This window comes from Vipera ursinii, assembly GCF_947247035.1.
Source record: "Vipera ursinii genome assembly, chromosome: 9".
Taxonomy (NCBI): domain Eukaryota; kingdom Metazoa; phylum Chordata; class Lepidosauria; order Squamata; family Viperidae; genus Vipera; species Vipera ursinii.
The window spans coordinates 11,266,840-11,289,567 of record NC_139523.1 but is presented as its reverse complement, the minus strand read 5'-3'; the positions used below and the strand labels follow the sequence as shown (position 1 = coordinate 11,289,567).

General features: G+C 43.0%; 1 protein-coding gene across 1 annotated transcript in view; it reads right to left on the bottom strand.

The window, feature by feature from the left end:
- Nucleotides 1–1,071: 1,071 nt before the first annotated feature.
- SELENON (selenoprotein N) overlaps nt 1,072–22,728 on the bottom strand; it is a 32,364-nt gene continuing 10,707 nt past the window's right edge. The window contains exons 4-12 of the mRNA XM_083369837.1: nt 22,357–22,569; nt 21,252–21,376; nt 14,522–14,659; nt 13,634–13,715; nt 13,151–13,333; nt 10,969–11,074; nt 9,851–9,963; nt 8,339–8,437; nt 1,072–7,129 (exon numbers count right to left, since the gene is read on the bottom strand). Of these exons, the coding sequence (XP_083225963.1) occupies nt 6,965–7,129; nt 8,339–8,437; nt 9,851–9,963; nt 10,969–11,074; nt 13,151–13,333; nt 13,634–13,715; nt 14,522–14,659; nt 21,252–21,376; nt 22,357–22,569 (1,224 nt within the window). The 3' untranslated portion in view covers nt 1,072–6,964. The remainder of the gene's footprint in view (nt 7,130–8,338; nt 8,438–9,850; nt 9,964–10,968; nt 11,075–13,150; nt 13,334–13,633; nt 13,716–14,521; nt 14,660–21,251; nt 21,377–22,356; nt 22,570–22,728) is intronic.

Here is a 22,728-nt window from a genome sequence, read left to right as displayed (position 1 = left end):
AGACCTAGGATAAATAATGTAGGGCAATAGAAGAAGGGGACGACAGAGAATGAGGTGGCTGGATGGAGTCACTGAAGCAGTAGGCGTGAGCTTAAATGGACTCCAGAAGATGGTAGAGGACAGGAAGGCCTGGAGGAACATTGTCCATAGGGTCGCGATGGGTCGGACACGACTTCGCAACTAACAACAACAACAACAACACGCTGCAAAATGTTGGTGATATCTTTGATCCATTTTCAGCCATAGTTTCACTCCGTACAGTATTAAACTTGTGAACTCTCAAGCTTCCTCCGTTATATATTCAAGATGGACAGTGTTTAGTATTTATGTATATGTAGGGGTATGGGTCTATACATATGTTGTATATAGGATGTTTAGGTGTGCGTCATGTAAGTGTTCACTTTGAGAGCGGGCAACTAAATTTCATTTTTGATGTGTGCTTTGTGCCCACAGTAAAAAAAAGACAATAAAGGTTATCTTATCTGATCCAATAAACTACATAAGACTAATTGCTGACTAAATATGAACAGGATGTTATAGAGCCAAAAAACAGATGTTAGCTATTATTGCTCCAGTTTGGGAATGTTCATAAGCTTAGTTCACACATGCACAGACCCAGGCCAAGTTGAGGCTACAAAATCTCTTAAGATCCCAGCTAACCATTTCATGTTTTAATGCAGGTTTTTCAAATCATATTTCCTAGAACTTGATGGGGTTCTGTGAAAGACTAAGGGGAGAAATAAACACTTTTACTAGAACTTTGCTAAAGGGTTGAGGGAAATTTCTTTTTTAAAGGACAGGTTCTGTGGCCTGAAAAAGTTTGAAAACCTGTTTTGATGTATTGGTTTAAAAGGCCAACTCTGCAATTAATTACTACAAAAGAAAAGTCAGCAGCCTCTATTTATATCAGAAAGATGTTTTTTAAATTGGTTATCTTCTTACCAGCTGGTAGAAGAAATACTGCCTATTTCAGTATTCACTTACAGATTGGCTATTTCTTTTTTACTTTTCAAATATACATTGTATTGCCCTGGCATCAAATACAAAAACACATTTGTTTGATTTTCCCAGTTTTTATTATTGCAAAAGAGTGATCGTTGCTGCTAACAAACAGCCATGTTGCCAATATTTTATACAAGAATAAATCCATGATGCTTTACTATAACACTGCTTCAACTGGATAATACTGTTATAAATGAATCAGTGAACTTGCAAATTTAATAACTGAGGTCTGAAATTATGATATAGTTAAATATATCAGTTCAGTTTCAAATTGAATGGAACATTCTTGGGATTAGAAAAAATCCAAAGGCCATGGTTCCTATATGAATTATGAGCAAGTTAAATTTTTAAAAAATATACAGCTGTTCAAAAATACATTGACCATCACCTAATTGACATTTCCTGATTTTTCCCTTAATATTTCTTCAGTATTCGATAACAAATAGAGATGTGTAAAATATTCAATGCTTTGAAGCCAAAACTTTCTAACTAAAAATAGTGTTTGAATATTGGCAGAGTCTCTGAAAAGATTGGCCTCAATTTGTTTTACAGACCTCTGATAACCGTTATTAAAAATCTGTCCAGCACAGTTATTCTAATATAATTTTATGAATAGCAACACTGATTAGATTCAAAATATTCTCAGTGTTATACAGCCTCAAACTAACCATTCTTGAAGATATGGACTACAGGTAGTCCTCAACTTACAGCTGCTTGTTTGGTGAATGTTCAGTTACAATGGAACTAAAAAAAAGTGAGTTACAACTTGTACAACCACAGCAGCTTTCCCACAGTTATGTGATCAAAATGTGGGGGGCTAGGAACTGGTGTGTATTTATGAAAATTGTAGCTTCCTGGAGTCTTGGGATTCCCATTTGCAACCTTACCAGCCAGCTTCCGACAAGCAAAATCAATGGGAGAAGCTAGATTCGCTCAATGACTGCACTGTTTCATTTAACAACTGCTGTGATTCACTTAACCACCATGGCAAAGAGGTCATAAAATTGGGCACAACTCACTTAATAACTGCCTTGCTTAGCAACAGAAATTCCGGTCTCAGTTGTGGTTGTAAGTTGAGAACTACCTGTGTAACTCATGATCACCAAAACCTCAGAAAGACATTTAGTTGGGAAAGGCTGTTAACAGAGGGAATGCAAATAACTTTGTATTTCACAATAAACCACCTTAAAAAAGGAAACACTTAGCAAAAATAAAATAAAAATCTTTAAAAGAATAGTTAAAAAAATGAAGAGAAGAATGATAAAGATTTTTTTCTCTCCTGCAATCAACTGTCAGAAATCAAGCCTGACCCATCCTTGATTTAAGATCAGACCTTCACAAAGAACAGATGAGGAAGGAGAGAAACCAACTTAGTCATTTTCTTCTCTCTCTAGTTATCAAAATACCTATAAAATTCTATTTATAGTGACAAGATAAATAGAAAAGGCTTAGCTTTTTTTTTCTTTTTTGGTTAAGAAATCCAGGGACCAAAAATAGAATAAATGAAATGGTTACCCCAAAAAGTGCCCACTAGTGTTTTCTTTCCACAGTGATTCCAAAATAAATCCCACTGAGCTCAGTGGAACTTATTCTTGGTTCAGATACAAGTTGGCAGCCTTAAATAACTTTCCACAGAGAAAGGTTCTTTTCCAAGAACATCCATTAGCTGTTTTCATTCACTCATTTTCCTTTTGCCTGCACAAGCTACAGCAAATCAGGATCAAATTTGTAGGGTAAAAAGTCAGAGGGTGAGACAGGAAATGCACAGAAGCTTCCAAGAATATGAAACCTTACAGGGCCTTTGTGAGTGCAAAGGTGTACATGATGTGACAAAAAGGGCATTCAGACATGTGAGACCGAGTCTCTGTATTCTTTTTGCAGCAGGGTGAGAAACACCTTCCTCTGAAACGGGTGTCCACTTTAAGACTTGTGGACTTCAACTCCCAGAATTCCTAACCCAGCGTGGATGCCTGGCAAATTCTGAGAGTTGAAGTCCACAGGTCTTAAGACATGCCAAAGTTGGACACCCTTGCTCTAAAGCTTACACAATCCTCGTCAACATCCAACAGAAGTAAACGTCCATTTGCTCTGAGGTCCCCAAATCCCAGATTTAGTCAGAAATATCTATGTATTGTGAATCTAGTGTAGAAAAGCAAGAGAATAACTCAAGACTTTGGAGCATTAATGCTGGTCTGCATACACAGAAATGCAGAAAACTTCCTTTTACAGCATCAAATCATTGGCCCACTTTAGTCTGTTTAGAAGTGTGCTTGGCTTGTTTGTGGCTTACTGTGCATGTGTTCTACAAATCAGGAAGCATCCAAGATTCGGTTAACTTTGGATAAATGCAACAACTGACAGCAGTCAATGGTGCCCAGTATTCCAGGCAGCAGCTATTCCAGTCTTATCTGGAGATGCAGGGAACTGAATTGAAACCCCTGACTTTTATTCACAGGACTGGAGAGAGAGGACCCACTGTCTCTTAATATAAGCCAGTTTCACACATTCAAGCAAGAGAAAGAATCTGGGAAGTTGTTTTTCAAATATTTGGGTGGGATGATCACTGCACAAAAGAAGCAGAACTTCCTGGAGTAAAGCCATATGAGTCCCTTACTAAATGTCTGCTGGGTTCCATTGCCTTATCTCTGGATAAAGCATAAAGTCTTGGAAAGACAATTTGAGTGCTTGGCAATCAGCACAAGCATTTGGCATTCTTTCTGAAGGCGTCTAAAACAGCTTACGTTTCAGGAATGCTTGTTTACAGAAGAGATTCACAAACTGACGCCGCCTCTGGCTGACGCCGCCTCGCCTGTGCCGCCTTCCGCGGAGATGTTCAAACATTATTACTAAATGGCAATTTTTATGCGACAAAAGAGGGAATTTCTTAATACATGATTCCCTAAGCTCTTTTAAATTAAATGTAATTAATATGGCTTTCCCCAAGCACCTATATTTAATGGTAATTACATTTAAATGTGGTTTTCATCCTAGTTCCACATTCCTTTTAGGACTGCAGCTCCCAATATTCCATTCAAAGACCAGGTGTGAACCTGGTCCAGGAAAAAAAGAAAAAAAGCTACCCTCTTTGGATTTAGAGTGTTTCTTTTGTTTCTTTTACATTAAAACATGACAGTATCCCTGTCTTCTAAACTAAGGCTCCCTCTAATTTGCAGTAGTAATGCCTTTATCTTTGCAAAGAAAAACTGGCTTAATAAAGCTCCACATTACACTAACATAGGCAAATTAGTACAAATTAAGTATAATACTGATGCACCTGTGGGATTTCTCTGTCACGGAACATAATAGCATACATTTTTAAAAGGTTACTAAACACATGAAAGCGACAATAGCTATTGTTAGTAACGGCTGTAGTAGCTTAAATGCCAATTATTAGAAATCTGAGCTCCACTTTAACACATGGGTTCACAAAAAATGCTTGGCCACAAAGGCTGGGTTCACCCATTGTTGTTCTATGGTTTGCTGAACAAGCCAGTATAGGCTACATGTATAAATCATGGTTTGCAAACCATCAGTTGAGCTTGCTTATGAAGCAAACCCCCATTTCGGCAATGTGTGAACCCATTCAAGGACATTTGCTTGCTTTTGAATTGGTGTGACACAGGAATGCAACCATTATGATGGCTCAGGGGTGTTCAGGATGCCTCATGCTGAAACCACACTCAACCCATTGCCGGCAATGGGGAAAAAGTTGTGATACCTGTCGGGACACGTCACGTGTCGTTGCGAGTTTGACACCCCTGTGATAGTTCCATCCAAGATGCCATGCACCTGTTGGATTCCATCTCACAAGAGAATGTTTTGCCAAACATTACAGCTTTCCACTGCAGATAAGTGTAAACACACAGACCATCTCTCTATTAATGTCATCAAGAGACATAAGAAACCCAAAGACAAAGGATGGCAACGCAGAACTAGGTAGAAAGAATTATGATGAACACAGAATATCCCAAGAAAAGAATTAGGGATATATAGAAATGTTCCAAACGGATTAAAAAATTCAGGAGAGTGTAGATTAAGAACCATCAAGAGATGAATAATAGCAGACTGCCATATGAATACAGAGACCTAGATTATGCAACATTTAAATCATTTAAGTAGGCTTCTAAAACAAAAATAAAAGCATGCAAAGGTTGCTGCTGTTGCTGCTTGTAAACAGGCTATCCTTAGACACCACCTACTTGCTGATATGCTGCTTCTATATTAAAGACTCTGTAAGCGACTTCAGAGCATATGTGATGTGGTAGGCTTAATACTGATAGGTCCTTTTGTAACTTTAATCAAAGGGAAAAAAGAAACCTGTCTTTTAATAGTGTGTTGATTTCAATCCAGATGGTGGCTTGACCACCCAGCGTGCGTAAGTCAGAACACATTTGTTTATAAAAAAATACTGGCTCACTTTTGCATTATTTAAAAACAAACCCAATAAGGGTATAAATATTACTTCATTCCCAAAATATTTTCTACAAGCTATGTATCTTCTATAGCAGGGGTCCTCAACTTTGGCAACCTTAAGACTTGTGTACTTCAACTCCTAGAATTCCTCAGCCAGAATTCTGGGAGTTGAAGTCCATAAGTCCATAAGTCTTAAAAGTCTTAAGTCCATAAGTCTTAAAAGTTGCCAAGGTTGGAGACCCCCGTTCTGTAGCCGGCAGTTTGACACCCCTGGGTTACAGGATATATTGCTTATCTCGGAATGCTCCTGTTCTCAACTGAATTCACATGTCTTTTCCCCCAGTCAAGAAATTAGAAACATGAGAAATTAATGTGCAGAACATGAAATAGAGAAGGGAGGGGGGGAGGAAACCACAGGCTATGAGACCCCGTTTTGAAGACCATCTCACAACTGAGAGGGTATCAACAATTGCAGCAGTGTTAAAATTCTGTGCCTGGGACTTTGTGACAAAAAACATTAGTAAGCACTTCCAAATGCTTGATGTAGGACAGCACATGATTCCTGGGACCGCGCTTCACATACTCTTGTGTGCTTTAAGCAGTGTAAGATATTTTTGGTGGTGGTAAAGGTTAAGGGGTTAATAAATGGAAGATTTGGGATTAAATCTGGCTCTAGAGGAATAGTCCAAGGGAGTGGAGGCGGCTTTGGTGGCCTGAGGGCGATCGCTTTGGTGGTTTGTGGATGAGACTACAACTCACAGAATTCCCAGCCAAGAGGATATTGTCTTGGTGTTCTAGGAACTCTACTTGCAGCAGCTTGGAGGGTAACAAATTGGGAAACTCTGGATTAAGGGAATGATCCACATAACAGCATCAAAGAAAGGGATCCTGCAAGCATCAACAAGAGACACACATAGACAGATCCTGCCTGGTGTTTATATATGACTCCTTGAGGTACTCTGACACCATTTGCAACTTAAGAGTTCTAAAGTGTAAAACCGTGTTTAAGTACTATAAATTCAGGATCCTGAAGGGGACTAGTTTGATGCAGAGACGATGGTATCTCACTAAGGAATCAACTCACCAAGTTTTAACTGAGAACTGCGCCAGAGGAATCAGAAATCCAACTTGCTGGTATTTCACTGCAGCCTCCTATTCAATCTCCTTGCTTTGCACTGCACTGTCTCCTAAGTACCACTTCCTGTAGAATAATCCCACAATTTACCACTAAGTTTTAGAATAATCCCACAATTTACCACTAAGTTTTAGAATAATCCCACAATTTACCACTAAGTTTTAGAATAATCCCACAATTTACCACTACGAAAGACATCTGGGCGGCTTCCTTCACATTACTCAGGCAATTTCGGATATCAGACCTTCCTATTTCCAAGGAACACTTACTGGTTAAGGGGATTTTTCATTTACATGCAACATTTTTTCCCCAATACTGTGTTAGGCCTGAGCACCCAAGAGACGAGAGAGGCAGGAGCTTTCACCGTAACGTTTGATCAAGAGGAGGGCACTCCTTTGCTTCTTGGCCTCAGGGCTACAGGTGTGGCTTGGCTTTCTGAAGTCCTTCCTTCAAGAACTGGAGGTAGGTTGCTGTTGAAGGGTCTTCAAAACTGGAGGAGAAGCCAAAGATGCTGCTCTCAACTTCTTCAGGCTTCATAGAAGTAATATCCAGGAAATAGTTGGCGTTGATGTGGTGAACCTGCAAAACAAAACAAAGGGAAAAAATGAGCAGGGTTCCAAACTCCAGAGGATCTCTTTTGATCAAAAAAAGGAGGATTCTCCCATAGACGTCCTGGTGCATAGATGTATGTATGTATGTATGTATGTATGTATGTATGTATTTATTTATTTATTTATTTATTTATTTATTTATTTATTTATTTATTAAACTTATATACCGCCCTTCTCCCGTAGGACCCAGGGCGGTTCACAAGGCAATTAAAACAACATTACAATACAAAAATTAATAACAATTAAAATAGATTAAATTTTCCTTAATTAAAATCTAAAACCCCTATGACTCTGATTAAAAACCCAATTACAATAAGTTAAAAATTAAAAAATTCCTCAGTCCTGGCTGGAAAGCTCAAAGAGCCAGGTCTTCAGGTCCCGGCGGAACGAACGAAAATCAGGGGCAGTCCTAAGCTCTACAGGTAACTGGTTCCAGAGGGCAGGCGCGCCCACAGAGAAGGCCCTCCCCCTGGGTGTTGCCCGCTGGCAATCCTTTGCCGGCGGCACCCTGGGAAGGCCCTCCCTGTGGGAGCGCACAGGATGAAGGGAACTTGATGCCGGCAGCAGGTGTTCCCTCAGATATCCCGGACCCAAGCCATTTAGGGCTTTATAGGTCATCACCATTTATAGATACTATTTGCATATACACGCATACACTGAAATCTCCCGTGCATCTCTTTTTGTTCCTATTAATACCTGGAGTCATAACAGTAAATATAGTCATTCATATTTAACTTTTAGTGTTTCGGTGAATATTTGTGATAAATCTTCCCTGCTTCAAGTTGAAGCTTGGGAAGTATTTCAGCTAATTTCTTCCCCTTTAATCCATCCCAATGCTTAAGTGGTTCTGAGTATGTGTGTGTCATGCCTCTGCCCAAGATGTAGCCATTTTCAAGCAAGTAACTTTTAGCATCCTACAGGTGCTGGGCAAATGCCGATTTCTGAGTCTTTGGAACAGAAAGAACAATCATTAAGAGAATATTTTTCTGTTATCTTAGTGCTGCAAGAACACTGCATTGCTCCAAATGTTTAATTTTAGCTCTGTGGTACAGAATTGTCCACGAGATGTTCAGTTCTTATTGCAGGCAAGTCAAAATAATTCCAAAAGATTCCACGGTTTAGAAAATTACAAGGTAAACGAGGTGATTGAAAAGATCCAAGAGAGAGTGAATCTTACCACAGTGCCATTGGGCAGGCAGATCATAATCTCCACAGGGAAGTTATACTTTTCAAGATGTAGGTCTGCAAGTTTGCTGGTGATCTCGTCCTGTTTACTCTGTGAAAGAGACATTTGCATTTTAACATTTCTTGTTAGCAAGATGCTCTTCGTTTGGTTCAAACAGAAACAAATCTTAAAATGAGATCAAAATCTATGCTTGCATCAAGATCTAAAAACCATGAAAGATTATTACAGTATTTAGTATTACTGTTGACACAGAATTTCCTAATTGTTTGCTTCTTGTTTTATTCTGGTGTATTGGATTGTCTTCCAGATGTTGTTCAACTCTTCTAGTGGCTTCACCCAGAAAGAGGGAGCCTGGAAACTGTGATTCACCAACATCTGCATAACCACTGTTTCATAAGCTTTGTTGTGAGGAGTTGAGAAGGGAATGAGCAATAGCAGAAGGACAGAAGGATTTGTTTTTGAAAGATAAAACAAATTCATTTGTAGAGTCCTGCCCATATAGAAGACTTGGCATAACCAATACTAAAAATAACATGTATATATCATATATAACTTTATTTAGATTTTAGTCATAAGCAAAGACAAATTCTTCAGTTAGGTGTTAGGGGAACACCCACTGATATCTACAAATGATGCTAGTGAAGAATCCAATTCCAATGTGTCTCTTGACAAGGAAGAAGAATGTTGAAGGTTCTCAACATGGAAGTCCTTCTGGCTACTGCTGGTGAAGAAGATGGAGGCTGTGGTTAGCTTTAACTGGTGTGCTAGTTGTGGTCATACCTGAAGGAGGAGAACTGTGCCAGTATAAGTCATGCTTTTCACCACTTGATTGGATGACTATAATGTGCAGTCCATCTGAAAGTTTCAATTAGTGCAGAATGCAGTGGCCTATGGCATCAGGAATACACTATATGGGTCCTTCATTGGCTTCTGATAAGTATGGATGCAACTCAAGGTGCAATTTTTGATATATAAAACCCTCTATGAATTGGCACTTATTGACCCAGCCAACTTGTCTTGAGAGAAGCCATCGGTAATAATACACTTCTGTAAAGTGAGGGGGGCTGCGGCTCAAAGACACTTCTCAATATTAGTAGTCATTTTTCTGAACAACCTTCCCATGGATATTATACTTGTCTCTTCTCTGATCTCATTTAGGAAGTGGAAAGCTGAGTCCTTCTGGAGGACACCTGATGAACTGAGACGGGAATATATATGTTTGATTCTGGATTGCTGATTATAGCTATTTATCTTTCACTTTTAATCAGTAATTTAATTACTATTCATGAATTATATCTTTATCATTGATGTTTCGTTGTTTTTATTCCGCAAGGATGCTTTAACTTAACATATATTCATGTTAATAGGCATCAGGAGCTTAACAGATTATAGCAGTTACAAGTTCACTAAGCAAAGAGTACAAAATCCTGGGGCTTAGGGATCCCATCTTCTCAAGCTACCCATTCCAACTTGTTGTCCTCTCGAATTTCAGTAGCAGCTTACCTGTAAATCTTCCAATTCCTTCACCAATGACCAGGTACTGATGAAGCTCTCATTCAGGAATGCAAGGATGGGCGAACTTTCCAGGACTGTTTCCCGAAGAGTTCGCCCTGAACCTGCTCAGAGAGGAGGAACAAACAAGGTTAGGGAACTCTTTGGATGAAACATATCATCACTTAGGAGCAGATTTCTGAATCTTTAGGTAAAGTGGTAATATTCATATCTCGATCATCACTTTCATCGCCTTGAGTATCTGTTATGTTGGTTCTGCTGCAAAACACTGAGTTGGGCATTGAAGAGTCTTAAGAATATAGGAGTGGGTGGGCACCATCAGAAGGGCCCCCTAGCCCAGGTTCTTGATATGCCCGGTAGGGAGATGGAGCTCAGTTTGCCTTAATGCAAGTCACTCTGAATTGGCTTAGTAGGGCAGTTTGGAGTAAAGTCTTTCTGCAGGGCTTGGCATGCAGTATTATGCCAGTGACTTCCAGGAGAAGCAGAAAGGAGGCATTAGAAACAATGAGAGATTAATATGCAAACTGAATTAAAACATCCTATTGTACTGTACCGTCATTTGTTTTATAATTGCTTGAATGTGTGCCTTTCTATCCTTGCGTTTCCTCTTCCTATCTCTGTTTGCAACTTTTATGTTCCTGCCTGCTCTCAATTTTCTTTTTAAGTTCTTCAGAGCATGGCTTCCTTTTGCTCAAGGTAAACACATTAGATTAAAGCCTAGATCATTATTTCTCAATTTTGGTAGCTTGGAGATGTGTGGATTTGAACTCCCAAGAATTCTGGCGGCCACACATCATCAAGCTGCCAGGGCCGAGAAACACTGGCCTGTACTCATACATACCTTATTGGGATTTTTATATAAAATCAACCTAGCACAAGATCCTTAACTAATGAAGCACCTTCATAGAGGCTTTGCCAAATTAGGGTTTCATGAGCTATTGAGTTAAAAATCAGGGTATCAAAACAACAAGTATGTTTACCTCAAATACTGTTAATAATATTCTCAATAATCACCCTAGCATTTTTATCTTCTGCTTAGAAAAAAACAACTTAAGACTTCCTGACAAACTCCTTTTAAAAAACACTCCAATGTCAAATTCAGCCCTTACCTCAGCATGACTGATCATCTAAGGCTCCCCACAAGAGTATGGAATGAACAAGTTTACCCTCAGACTTGGCTTTCTCAAAAGCCTGGGTAAAGGGAAAGTAGGAAACCTGAAAAACAAAATGAGCTGAATGTACCCTTCATTTGGGATGTCTGGCTCATGTATTTATTGTTACGAAGGCTAAAATGCTAAAATAGCATAGTATAGAATAGTATATTCAAAATGGAGACATACAAAATGTTCCTGATTGGCCACAGTGCCCTATATACCAGGGGTCTTCAAACGTGGCCCTTTTATGACTTGTGGACTACAACTCCCAGGAATTCTGGGAGTTGAAGTCCACAAGTCATAAAAGGGCCACGTTTGAAGACCCCTGGTCTATACTGTGCAGGTAGTCCTTGACTTATGACCATAATTGGGACCACAATCTCCATTGCTAAGCCAAGTGGTTGTTGTGAGTCATGCCTGATTTGACAAGCATTTTTTGCTATGATGTTAAGCGAACTGCTGCAGATGTCAAGAGAATCTGCCTTTCTCCATTGACTATGCTTGTCAGAAGCCATCTGGGAAAATCGCAAATGGCAATCATGTGAGTCCAGGACACGGCAACTGTCAAAAATGCACAACAGTGGAGAAAAAGAGGTTTCCTCACATACTGCAGTAGGTGCTCCCAGACTACTGAATATATACTGCTCACAAAAATAAAGGGAACACAAGATAAGACCTCCTACTATTAAATACAGTACATTGTGTTGTTTTCCCTTTATTTTTTTGAGCAGTATATTAGGTAAGTCAAATCAGCTCAGTCATATGAACAGTTTCGGAGCAAGCGTTCTAAGGCTCAACGTTTTTGTGAAGTCCTCCTCCTCCTGAGCCAAGAGAAAAACCACTTCTTCAAAGCTTGTTGCTTTGAAGCTTCATTTACATTTCAGAGGGAGCTTCCTTTGAACAACGAAAACAGCATCTTCAGGGAGGAGGCCCCCTCCCAAAGCCAAAGACAAGAGAAAGGCCCTCCGAGGCTGTGCAGGTTTCACTTGCTCTGTTATTTAAAGGTAAGAATGCCTCTGAATCGCACCCATTTTCTAGCAATATTCACGGTGTTTTCTCAGCAGCAGCGCATCAGTGGTTTTTCTCAATGTCCTTTTCTGGGCTCTTTTCCAACTTCCCGTCTTAATTTACAACTATGATATTTTCAGGTGGTTTCCTGTTCAGGAAATAACTAATGCAGATAAGGCAGGGTAAGCTGCTATTTACGTAACTGCTCATATGCAATATTCTCGCAATTCATTCAACAAGAAGTCACATATTTCAAGTTAATCAGAGAACTGGCGTTACTTACGCACAAGCCTGTAAGTTGGCCAATCCTGCTATGTAAGCCTTCTTAAAAGTAATCTGGTCTTCTTAAGACAAACATGCAAAAAAACAACAACCCAAAACCCGTGACCTGTGGGCTGTTTTGTTTGCAAACCTCAGGAGTCCTTTTGAGTGGGTGAGGCCAAAACTGGCAGCCTTTTTTGGGTGTTTGGGGGTTGGGGTGTGGGTTATAGGTACCTCAGCCTCACAGAGACTTACAGTGCCCTTTCACCCCCTATAAATCCCAACCACACCCCAAAATCAAATCCTGCCCTACCCACTTTTGAACTGCTCCATCAATAGGGCACAAAGCCTGATGCAACCCTTGAGCCGAAAGTACTTGTGTTACTTAAAGAGTCAACCATGCACAAATGTCTTAAAATGACTCGGTTGTTCAAGTTCCCCCAGCTTTTATTTTAATTTCATTTTCCCCTGGATTTTTTTCCCTACCTCAATGGAGGGAGAGCTCTGTGACAAGTACTGTGTAACTTTTCATACTTTGAGTTATAAATTCACTCTTTATTTCAAGTTCATGAGTTACACAGAGCCTTTGTGTTCTCTGCTGATAAGAACCTCCTACAAACATTCCTATCATTTGCCTCTTTCACAATGGCCTCAAGGATAAGGGAAGGGAGAGAAGATACAGCCATTAAAACACCAGTTGTACTAAGAGATCCAGATTCCACTGTGACCTCAACCAGTACTTCCAAGCATGTATCAGAAATGTACTGTGTATTTATTTCACGTATCTGAGTTTCGGCTAATTCAATTCCCTGGAGCACGGGCATAATTATTTAATCACATTTGAGAGGGTGTCAGGTTCTTTACATACTTTCTTAAATGGATACATGACCACTTCCAATTTCCCAGACGCTTCTTCCCAGCTTATTTCTCTCTGCCAGGAAATCTCTTCAAAAATAAACTGAATTGGTTCTCCTTCTCTGCTATCAATCACATTCCCATTTTCATCATGAATCACTGAAGGAGTAGATGGCCCCAGAGACTCCAGCTCCATCTGTGAAACAACAGGGACATGAGACCTTTTTGGGATACCAAAATGTTATTTGATTGCCTGATGATGTAATCTATTTCACACGCCCAGAACAGGGGTTGTTTTAATAGCTACGCTGAACGTAACAGTAAATGCAATCGCTATGGAATAGCTGGAGAAGGACTCTCCAATTTCTTACCAGCATTTTCTGGAAAGATGGTCAAGAATAGATTGGAAAAGACTGAATGTTCTCACTGTTAATTGAAAAAAGAACAAGGAACTCTATGCGTGTACACAGAGGATTAGTCCACACTTGCTACAGACCTGAGGTAAGTATCCTATATCCACCTCCATGTTGCTGCTCTCTAAGGCACCGTATAACCATTCCATATCTACATTAAGAGACCTGATGGGGGGGAAAAATCACCATCGTTAGAAGTGGGAAAGCTGTAGTCAACAAGGCCAGAAACTTTCATTCATATGAAGCAGGGCACCCATGAGAAAGAGAAGAGGGCAATGACCAAACACAGTATTTATAAGTATATGGAATACGTTGACAGCAAGACAAGTTCTTGTTAAATAAATCATTGCAATTTGCTTGAAAGGCCACGTGGACATTCCAGAATCATATCCCTCTCCAAGCTTCATCTTCGTTTGGTAAAATGTCAGTGCCAAAGAACATGCTCTACCTCAGCAATTTTAAGATGAACTTATGATGAACTTATCTCCCAGAATTCCCTGGTCAGCATGGGAATTCTGGGAGTTGAAGTCCACACATCTTAAAATTGTCAAGAAACTCTGCTCTAAAACCTGATAAGACCACTCCGTTGCCTGACTGAGTAGCTGAAATCATTCCACAAGCTACCATCTGGTTTATCTGATTTTGGCTTAGCACATGATATACGTTCAGTCACTGTGTCTTTTTAAAGAAACCAGTATGATATAAACTATATGTTGGTCAAGGCAATGAACTCTATCCAAAGAAGATCAGAGCCTCCTGATTCAGTTGGGAAATGATCATCTTTTGCCTTTAAGCTTGCGAAGAACTAAAATTAAAGCAGACCTGTTTCTCCATCTGAAAATGAATTACACCCAAACGTTTATTGCAAACTGTCTTCAGGTAGAAGAATGTGAAATGTGAATGTGATGTATTGAGTGTGCCTGCTTTAAATTTCACACTTGCTTGTAGTACTGGAAACTGGAGAAGCTTACCTGTTATTAGGGACAAGCAGTTTGAACTCTCGAACGTGGGAAGAATCCTTTGAGAGGACAATGTAGCCCGTGAATTGGGCAGGAGAAAACCAGAATGGGAAATCTGGAGGCTCATTCAGTTGGAACTCTGCATGGATTCTGGAATCAAAAGGAGCAATCAGCCACTGTGTGCTAATGAAGGCAAGCAGTTTATTTTCACAAAATTTATCCTCCCTCATCCCCACCAAATTAAGATGACTGCATTCACACAACATAGTTAACCGCCCTGAGTCCTTCGGGAGAAGGGCGGTATAGAAATTGAATAAATAATAATAAATAATAATAATAGCAGGCCAGAAGAATTCTGGATTATTGTAAATGAGCAAGAATGAAATGGCTGAACAGTGGAAGTTCTTTACAGGATGCATTTATTGAGATGTGTATCTATGTTGGCCTGAATGAGAAGCTATGGTTGAGTTCTACATAGATCAGACAGATTTTTCCAGTGATCCCAAACTAGCTGTTTATGCTGTATGGACTGTGCCACATTTGGGCTTAGACAGCTGTGCAAACTTCCAGTTTGCCTCTATGGTAAATTCCCAGCACTGTCATTAACGATGAATAATTGAGAAGGTGCAATATTCTGCCTCTTATACATACAATATTGATGGTTCTTCTCGCCTTCAAAACATAAAACAAGATTTTGCCTGTTAGTGGGTATTTTTAAAGCTCCTACTCTATGTGTATTTAAAAACAATTGTGTTTTATTATTTTAATATGCACAAATTGCTAGCATCTGGGGGCACCCAAAATTGAATGAAAATTTTTTCATATAAAGCACAGAATTGTTACTCTGAGTTTTCTTTCTGTTTTTAATAGTGTATTAACTATTTTGCAGAGTTCTCTGTTTTCACTGAGGAAACATTAGCCCTCCATTGGGCACATTCTGAGTTAATAAACTTTTTCTCATCAGTCACTTAGCTTGATCCACTGTGGAAAAAGATTTCTAAGTGCAAATCCATTCAGATCACAGAACTTCCTGAGGAATGTGTAACACAGCCAGTCACATATGCACATTTGCAAAAATGACAGAGTTATACTTTTCAAGCTCCTATTGCTTAGCTATACTAGATAATAATGATGATGATGTTCGAAGGGACCTTAGAGGTCATCTAGTCCAACCCCCTCCTCAGGCAGGAAACCCTATACCATTTCAGACAAATCGCTGTCCAGTCTCTTCTTAAAAACACTTCTAGTGTTGGAGTATTCACAGCCTCTGGAGGCAGGTTGTTCCACTGGTTAATTGTTCTAACTGTCAGGAAGTAACTGTCAGGAAGATCTCAAAGAAGGAATGATGGTTCTCGTTTTCTAGGAAGTGGGAGACTGATTGGTTGCTTAATTCAGTAGTGTTGGCTGTACAATGACTGGCACTCTCCTGAGTATCTGGCTGGAATTTTTGACAGACCTTTTGGAGATGCCAAGGAATGAATCAGAGTCTATTTACATGCAAAGCAGGTTGGCTAGCTAGATGCTCAGCTGAGAAGGTAATCATCAGGTGATCAATTTCACTGGCACATGAAATATTCCTTCCCTACCACATGGGAACTGTTTGTCTGCACCAATAAGTAACACAACAGTCCAATCAAGCAAAGCGAGTGCATGACTATTCCTACGTGGAGTTTATAGAGTTTTTGAGGAACCGGTGAGCAAGGACAATTATTCTCAATCTGACAACCCAGCAAACAGAAGGCCTTTAAATTCATGGTCTTTAAATGGCACCGGGGGAGGAATATCACATCCCAACAATTCAATCTGTTGCAGGACAAAGAAAGCTAAATTTAACTTTGAATTAAAAGTTAATCAACCGGGCCTTTCTTTCTTTCTTTCTAATTAATTATTTATAATTTAATTTAATTAATTTAATAACATTTATATACCGCCCTTCTCCCTGAGGACTCAGGGCGGTTCACAGGGCAGAATAAAATAGCAAATACAAACATTAAAAAAGATTAAACAATTGCCCTAGTTAAAAACAATGGAAATACAGTGCTAAAAACCCCAAGAAAAATTAAAAAACCAAAGATAAAACAACCCCAGCAATCCCCATCAGGCTAGGCCAGCTTGTACAAACAGAAATGTCTTAAGATCGCGACGAAAGGAGCGAAGATCGGGCGCCATCCGGAGCTCTACCGGTAGCTGATTCCACAGCTCCGGAGCGCCCACAAAGAAGGATCTCCCCCTGGGGGCCACCAATCGACATTCTCTGATCGGTGGCACCCTGAGGAGGCCCTCTCTGTGGGAACGCACAGGGCGCAGGGAGCTTGATGCCGGCAGCAGATGTTCCCTGAGGTACTCCGGCCCCATGCCATGGAGTGCTTTGAACACCGTTACCAGTACCTTGAATCTCACCCGGAAGACAACTGGCAACCAATGCAGCTCACGGAGCAGAGGTGTAACGTGGGAGTATCGGGAGACTCCCAACACCACTCTCGCGGCTGCATTCTGTACCAGTTGGAGCTTCCGGGTGGTCCTCAAGGGCAGCCCCATGTAGAGAGCGTTGCAGTAGTCCAGACGAGAGGACACGAGCGCATGAGTGACCGTGCATAGATCATCCCGGCTAAGATAGGGCCGCAACTGACGCACCAGGCGAACCTGTGCGAAGGCCCCCCTAGTCACAGCTCCTATATGGTCTTCCAAGGTGAGCCGTGAATCTAGGAGGACCCCCAAGTTGCGAGCCCTATCTACGGGGGGTAATAGTTCACCCCCCATAGCCAGAGGTGGAATGTCCGAATAAACCCGGGATGAAGGTATGCAAAGCCACTCAGTCTTGTCGGGGTTGAGCTGGAGTCTGTTCCCCCCCATCCAGACCCGAACCGCCTCCAGGCAACGGGACATCACGTTGAGGGCATCACTGGGGTGGTTTGGGGTCGAAAAGAAAAGTTGGGTATCATCAGCATACTGATGATACCCAACTCCAAAGCCACGAATGATCTCACCCAGCGGCTTCATGTAGATGTTGAACAGGAGAGGCGAGAGGACCGACCCCTGAGGAACTCCACAAATGAGAGACCTCGCGGTCGACCTCTGCCCCCCTGCCAACACCGACTGCGAACGTCCCAAGAGATAGGAGGAGAACCACTGTAAAACTGTGCCTCCCACTCCCAATCCCCTGAGACGCCGCAGCAAGATACCATGGTCGATGGTATCGAAAGCCGCCGAGAGGTCTAATAGGACTAGGACAGAGGAATGCCCCCTGTCCCGAGCCCTCCAGAGATCATTCACCAGCGCGACCAATGCCGTCTCCGTGCTGTGCCCGGGCCTGAAACCCGATTGGTACGGGTCTAGATAATCCGCTTCATCCAGGACCAGAGGGAGCTGATGCGCCACCACACTCTCAACAACCTTCGCAAGAAAGCGAAGGTTGGAGACAGGACGAAAGTTGTTCAATACAGCCGGGTCCAGGGCAGGCTTCTTGAGGAGAGGCCTCACCACCGCCTCCTTCAAGACGGCGGGGAAGATACCCTCACTCAAAGAAGCCGATATAACTGCCTGGAACCAGCTGCGTGTCCTCTCCCGGGCTGCATAAACCAGCCAGGAAGGGCACGGGTCCAGTAAACATGTGGTGGTGCTCAGCCTCCCCATGATCCTGTCCACTTCCTCCGGAGTCACAGAATCAAACTCCTCCCAGGTGATATCGACAAGACCACCCGTGTCCTGATCGTCAGACTCTGCCCAGTCAGAGTCCAGACCGGTCCGAATCCGAGCGATTTTGTCCGACAGATGTTGGTTAAACTCCTCGGCACGTCCCTGCAAGGGATCCTCCCTCACCTCCTGATTTAGGAGGGAGCGAGTCACCCTAAACAGGGCAGCCGGGCGATTATCTGCGGACGCAATAAGGGTGGCGAAGTGGTTGGACCTTGCCTCCCTAATTGCAGCGAGATAAGACCTAATATAGGCTCTTAGTCGCAATCGGTCGGGTTCGGATCGGCTGGACCTCCAACCGCTCTCTAGGCCCCGTCTCCGACGCTTCATCTCCCGGAGCTCCGCAGAGAACCATGGAGCTCGACGGGATCTGCACCGGGTCAGGGGCCGCAGGGGTACAACTCGGTCAAGGGCCTCAGTGGCCGTCCTTTCCCAGGCTTCCACTAAGGCCTCGGCCGAGCTGTGAGCAAGGGAGGCAGGTGGGGACCCCAGCGCCGCCTGGAACCTCTGGGGATCCATTAAGCGTCTGGGGCGGTACCATTTGAGTGGTTCCAAACACCCACGGCGGGGGGTGGCAAAACGGAAGACCAGCCGCAGGAGATGATGATCGGTCCATGACAGGGGCATGATAATTGGAGAGCCCCCACCAAGATCATCTAACCACCGTCCAGACAAGAAAACAAGGTCAAGGGTGTGGCCTCCCTCATGAGTCGGTCCCGAAATTACTTGCGTCAGGTCCATGGCCGTCATGGAAGCCATGAACTCCCGAGCCAACTCAGATGATCCTCCCAGAGATGGTAGGCTGAAGTCCCCCAAAACTATAAGTTTCGGGAACTCAACCACCAGCCCAGAGAGGGCATCGAGCAGCTCAGGCAGGGCTGCTGCTGCGTGACTAGGCGAAAGGTACACCAGCAGCAAGCCCAACTGCGCACCAGGGCCGCATCTCAAAAAGAGAGACTCACACCCGACTATCTGGGGAACGGTGGCCTCCCGCGGACACAAGGTCTCCCTCATAACAACAGCCACTCCCCCACCCCTACCCTGAGCCCGAGGCCGGTGCAGCACCCGGAAACCTGGTGGGCAAAGATCAACCAGAGGAACACCGCCCTCTGGGCCCAACCAGGTTTCCGTGATGCAAGCCAGGTCAGCCTGCTCCCCCTCGACCAAGTCTCGGACGAGAGGGGCCTTGTTAACGACCGACCTGGCATTCAAATACACCAGCCGGAGCTCAGGAGGCTGCACATCCTCACTCCCGGGACCTCGGGGCGGAACCAGAGGGTCGGAGTGCCTCACCGCTTGTAAGCAGCGGAGAGGCCTTCCCTGAGACCGATACGGCCCTCTGTTCCTACACCTGCTGCCATTCCCTATCGTCGTGGGAATAGATAATCCCACGACTGGCCCTGGAGCCCCAGAAGCAGCCGACCCCCGCTCCTCCCCTCCGCGATCAGCCTCAGCACTAGCCTGAACAAAGGTAGTTGGACTGCCCCCCTCGTCCAAACAACCAAGAAAAGAACCCTCCCTCCTCCCTAACCCCCAAAAAATTTTTGACAAAAAACAAATCAAGGACCTCCTATTAGGTTTATGTCGGAGGCCCATAACCGTGCCCGGCCATCTCTCAGGATCCCAATAAATGGGACCTTCCTCGAGATTATACTCGGCTGGAAAGGCGGGCCACCTCCAGGAAGGGGGAGCACCCCTGAGGGCGAGCAAGTCCGTAGAGGAGTACCTAAAACAAGGCATAAAAGCAGTCCAGATATAGGCAGTCCATAGTCAGTTGATTTAAGGAGGAACCAAACAGAGAGCAAATAGATGTCCCGAGCCTCCACCCAGCCACTGCCACTCAGCTGGGTGCCACCCCAGGACAGGCCAACCAACGCCCTCTCACGACAGTTGGAGAGCCTATACCAGGGGGGAATAGTCCGAAACATCCATCCTGGGTACAGCATGTCCCCTAGAGCTCTCACCTCTAGGGGCAGCAGATGTAAGTTCAGGCCACCCTCTCACTGTGGCCAGTACCCAGGGGACTCTGAATCCTTTGGGGCCGATATGTGAATGGCAATAAGGAACAGTCCGAAAGAAGGGATGAGATAGTGTGTTACATCATCAAAGTCTGCACTACTAGGTGGCCAAATCCTCCGCTGCTCTGTCCTTCGAAAAAGTTGATCATGGCCAGTTCTGCAGTCATTGGGGTCTTCCAAATTATCTAATTCTTTTAGGTCCACAAATCCAATGGCACCAACCAGAGTCACAACTGGTGCCACGGGAAACATAGATCTTCCAATACTGAAGCCTCATAGTAATTTATATAAAACATAAACATCAGATCACAAACTTTTAAAAACATATATATATATATAATGAAAAACAATTGCAATATGTTGTAAGGCCCTTTTAAATCCCAGCAAGGTCATCAATTCTCAGCTTGACAGGAAAAGCATTCTAGAGAACGTGGATGGCCAACAATTCAGCTTGGCCACAACTTTGTAAAGGGGCCAGTTCATGAATCAAGGCCATGGAGTCACGTACATAATGTGCATCCCTCAGTCTCTCCTTCAGATACTTCTAAGCAACAAGATGAAATAATCCCACCTGCGGTTGCACCCAACATGCTTCTTGCTCAGAACTACCCACACATAATTGCACACCTATCCTCCTACACCCCACACTGAATGCAACCTCTTGGGGGACTGTATCTGAAGGAGGGTGCGGTGACTCAACAGTTAAAAAAGCTAAGCTTATCAGCTGGAAAGCTGACAGCCCAGGTTCAAGACCCAAGTGCCGTGGGATGGGGTGAGCTCCCGTTCCTTGCTCCACCTCTGCCCACCTAGCACTTCAAAAGCATGCAAATGCGAGTAGATTAATAGGTACCACTTTGGTGGGAAGGTAACAGAGTTCTGTGCACCTTGGTGTGTAGTCATGCTGGCTGCATGACCACGGAACTGTCTTCGGACAACGCTGGCTCCTTCAGCTAAGAAACGGAGATGAGCCCCACCCCCTAAAGTCGGACATGACTAGACAGGGGAAACCTTTACTTTTACCTTTACTTTACCTGAAGGCTATTCTGTAGTAGAACTCTGCTACAGCTTGAATGCAGGCCACTGCTCCCTGAGGAGCAAAACGAGTTTTCACAAATGGCCGTGGGTGGAACATGCTCAAGAGCTTGTGAATGAGGACCTAAAGGAAAAGATACAAGGCGGAATGACCTGAAAATGAATAATAGCCCCTGAAAGGATAAACCAAGAATTACAGAATCTCAGGACTGGAAAGCACCTCTACTGTCTGTCGGCATTCTGAAATAACCATCGTGAAATCCTTGGTGTAGGTTGCCTGTCAGGTTCTTGAAAAGAGCTATTAAATCTCCCCTCACATTCTCTCTCTATGACAGGAAACACGCCCAGGTGCCTCTGCTCACCGGAGGGAAAAATGTCTTTCTGAAATACTGCTCAACAATAGGTGTCTTCGTTCCTTGCTCTCCCTCCCGTTTCTTTGCTCCGTTCAATAATTTATAGCTCCTGTTATTACTGAATATTTGTTATAGTAATCACAGCGTTTTTGGTCTTTAATACACCTGATCCAATATTCCAATGGGCAGCTGCCAAGGAATGGAAATTGATCTGCCCATTTGCACTGCATTTCTACTTTGTGCTCTATCGATCTGCAATATTTCTTTCTGTGATTCAGAAAGTACTGCACTAAAATATCATTGCTTTCTCTTCCCCCCCTCCCCCCTCTTTCCAAAGCCTTCCTCTCAAAAGTCAGTTTTGCAGGGACTGGACTTAATGAATCATCTTATACCCCAGTGTTTTTCAATCGCTGCAACTTTAAGGCCTGCGTACTTCAAAATCCCAGAATTCGCCAGCCAGCCAGCCAGCATGCTTTCTTTCTATTTTCTATTGCCCAGCATGCTGGCTGGGGAATTCTGGGAGTTGAAATCCAAAGGACCTGAAGTTCTAAGGCTGAGATTATGCCAATATATATACAGAGTTCAGAAATTATAGGCATTTAACTCCACTTCCCAATAAACAAAATTAAAGGTGTAGAATTCCCCTTTTCATAAGAACCAACAACCTCACCACTGTATCAAATTCAAGATAGCCCCACTCAACAAGCGCAAAGATTATTTTCTCTTCCTCATTAGGAAGCACTACACTCGCCTCCTTGCCCTTGGGAGCCGGAGGGTAGAAACGATTATTGGGAAGATATCCGGTAAAGATGTTTAGTTCGCTGGGAATGATCCACCATGGGTCACCAAGTTCCAACTTATTCTTTGGGGGAAGAAAGGCCTTGAATTGTCGAGCAAACATCATATTGAGGGGTGAAGCAGGAGCTGTCCAGTTGCGGAGCCCAGTAAAGGCCACATGGGAAATCTGTAGAAACAAGCAGGCCTATTAATAAGCAAACCTGGTTTTTAGAGACTGCAAGAACTCCTCAACCTACAACCATAATTGGGACCAGAATTTTCATTGTTAACCCACACAGCTGTTAAGTGAATTGTGCCTGGTTCTAGGACCCTTCCCCCCACCCCA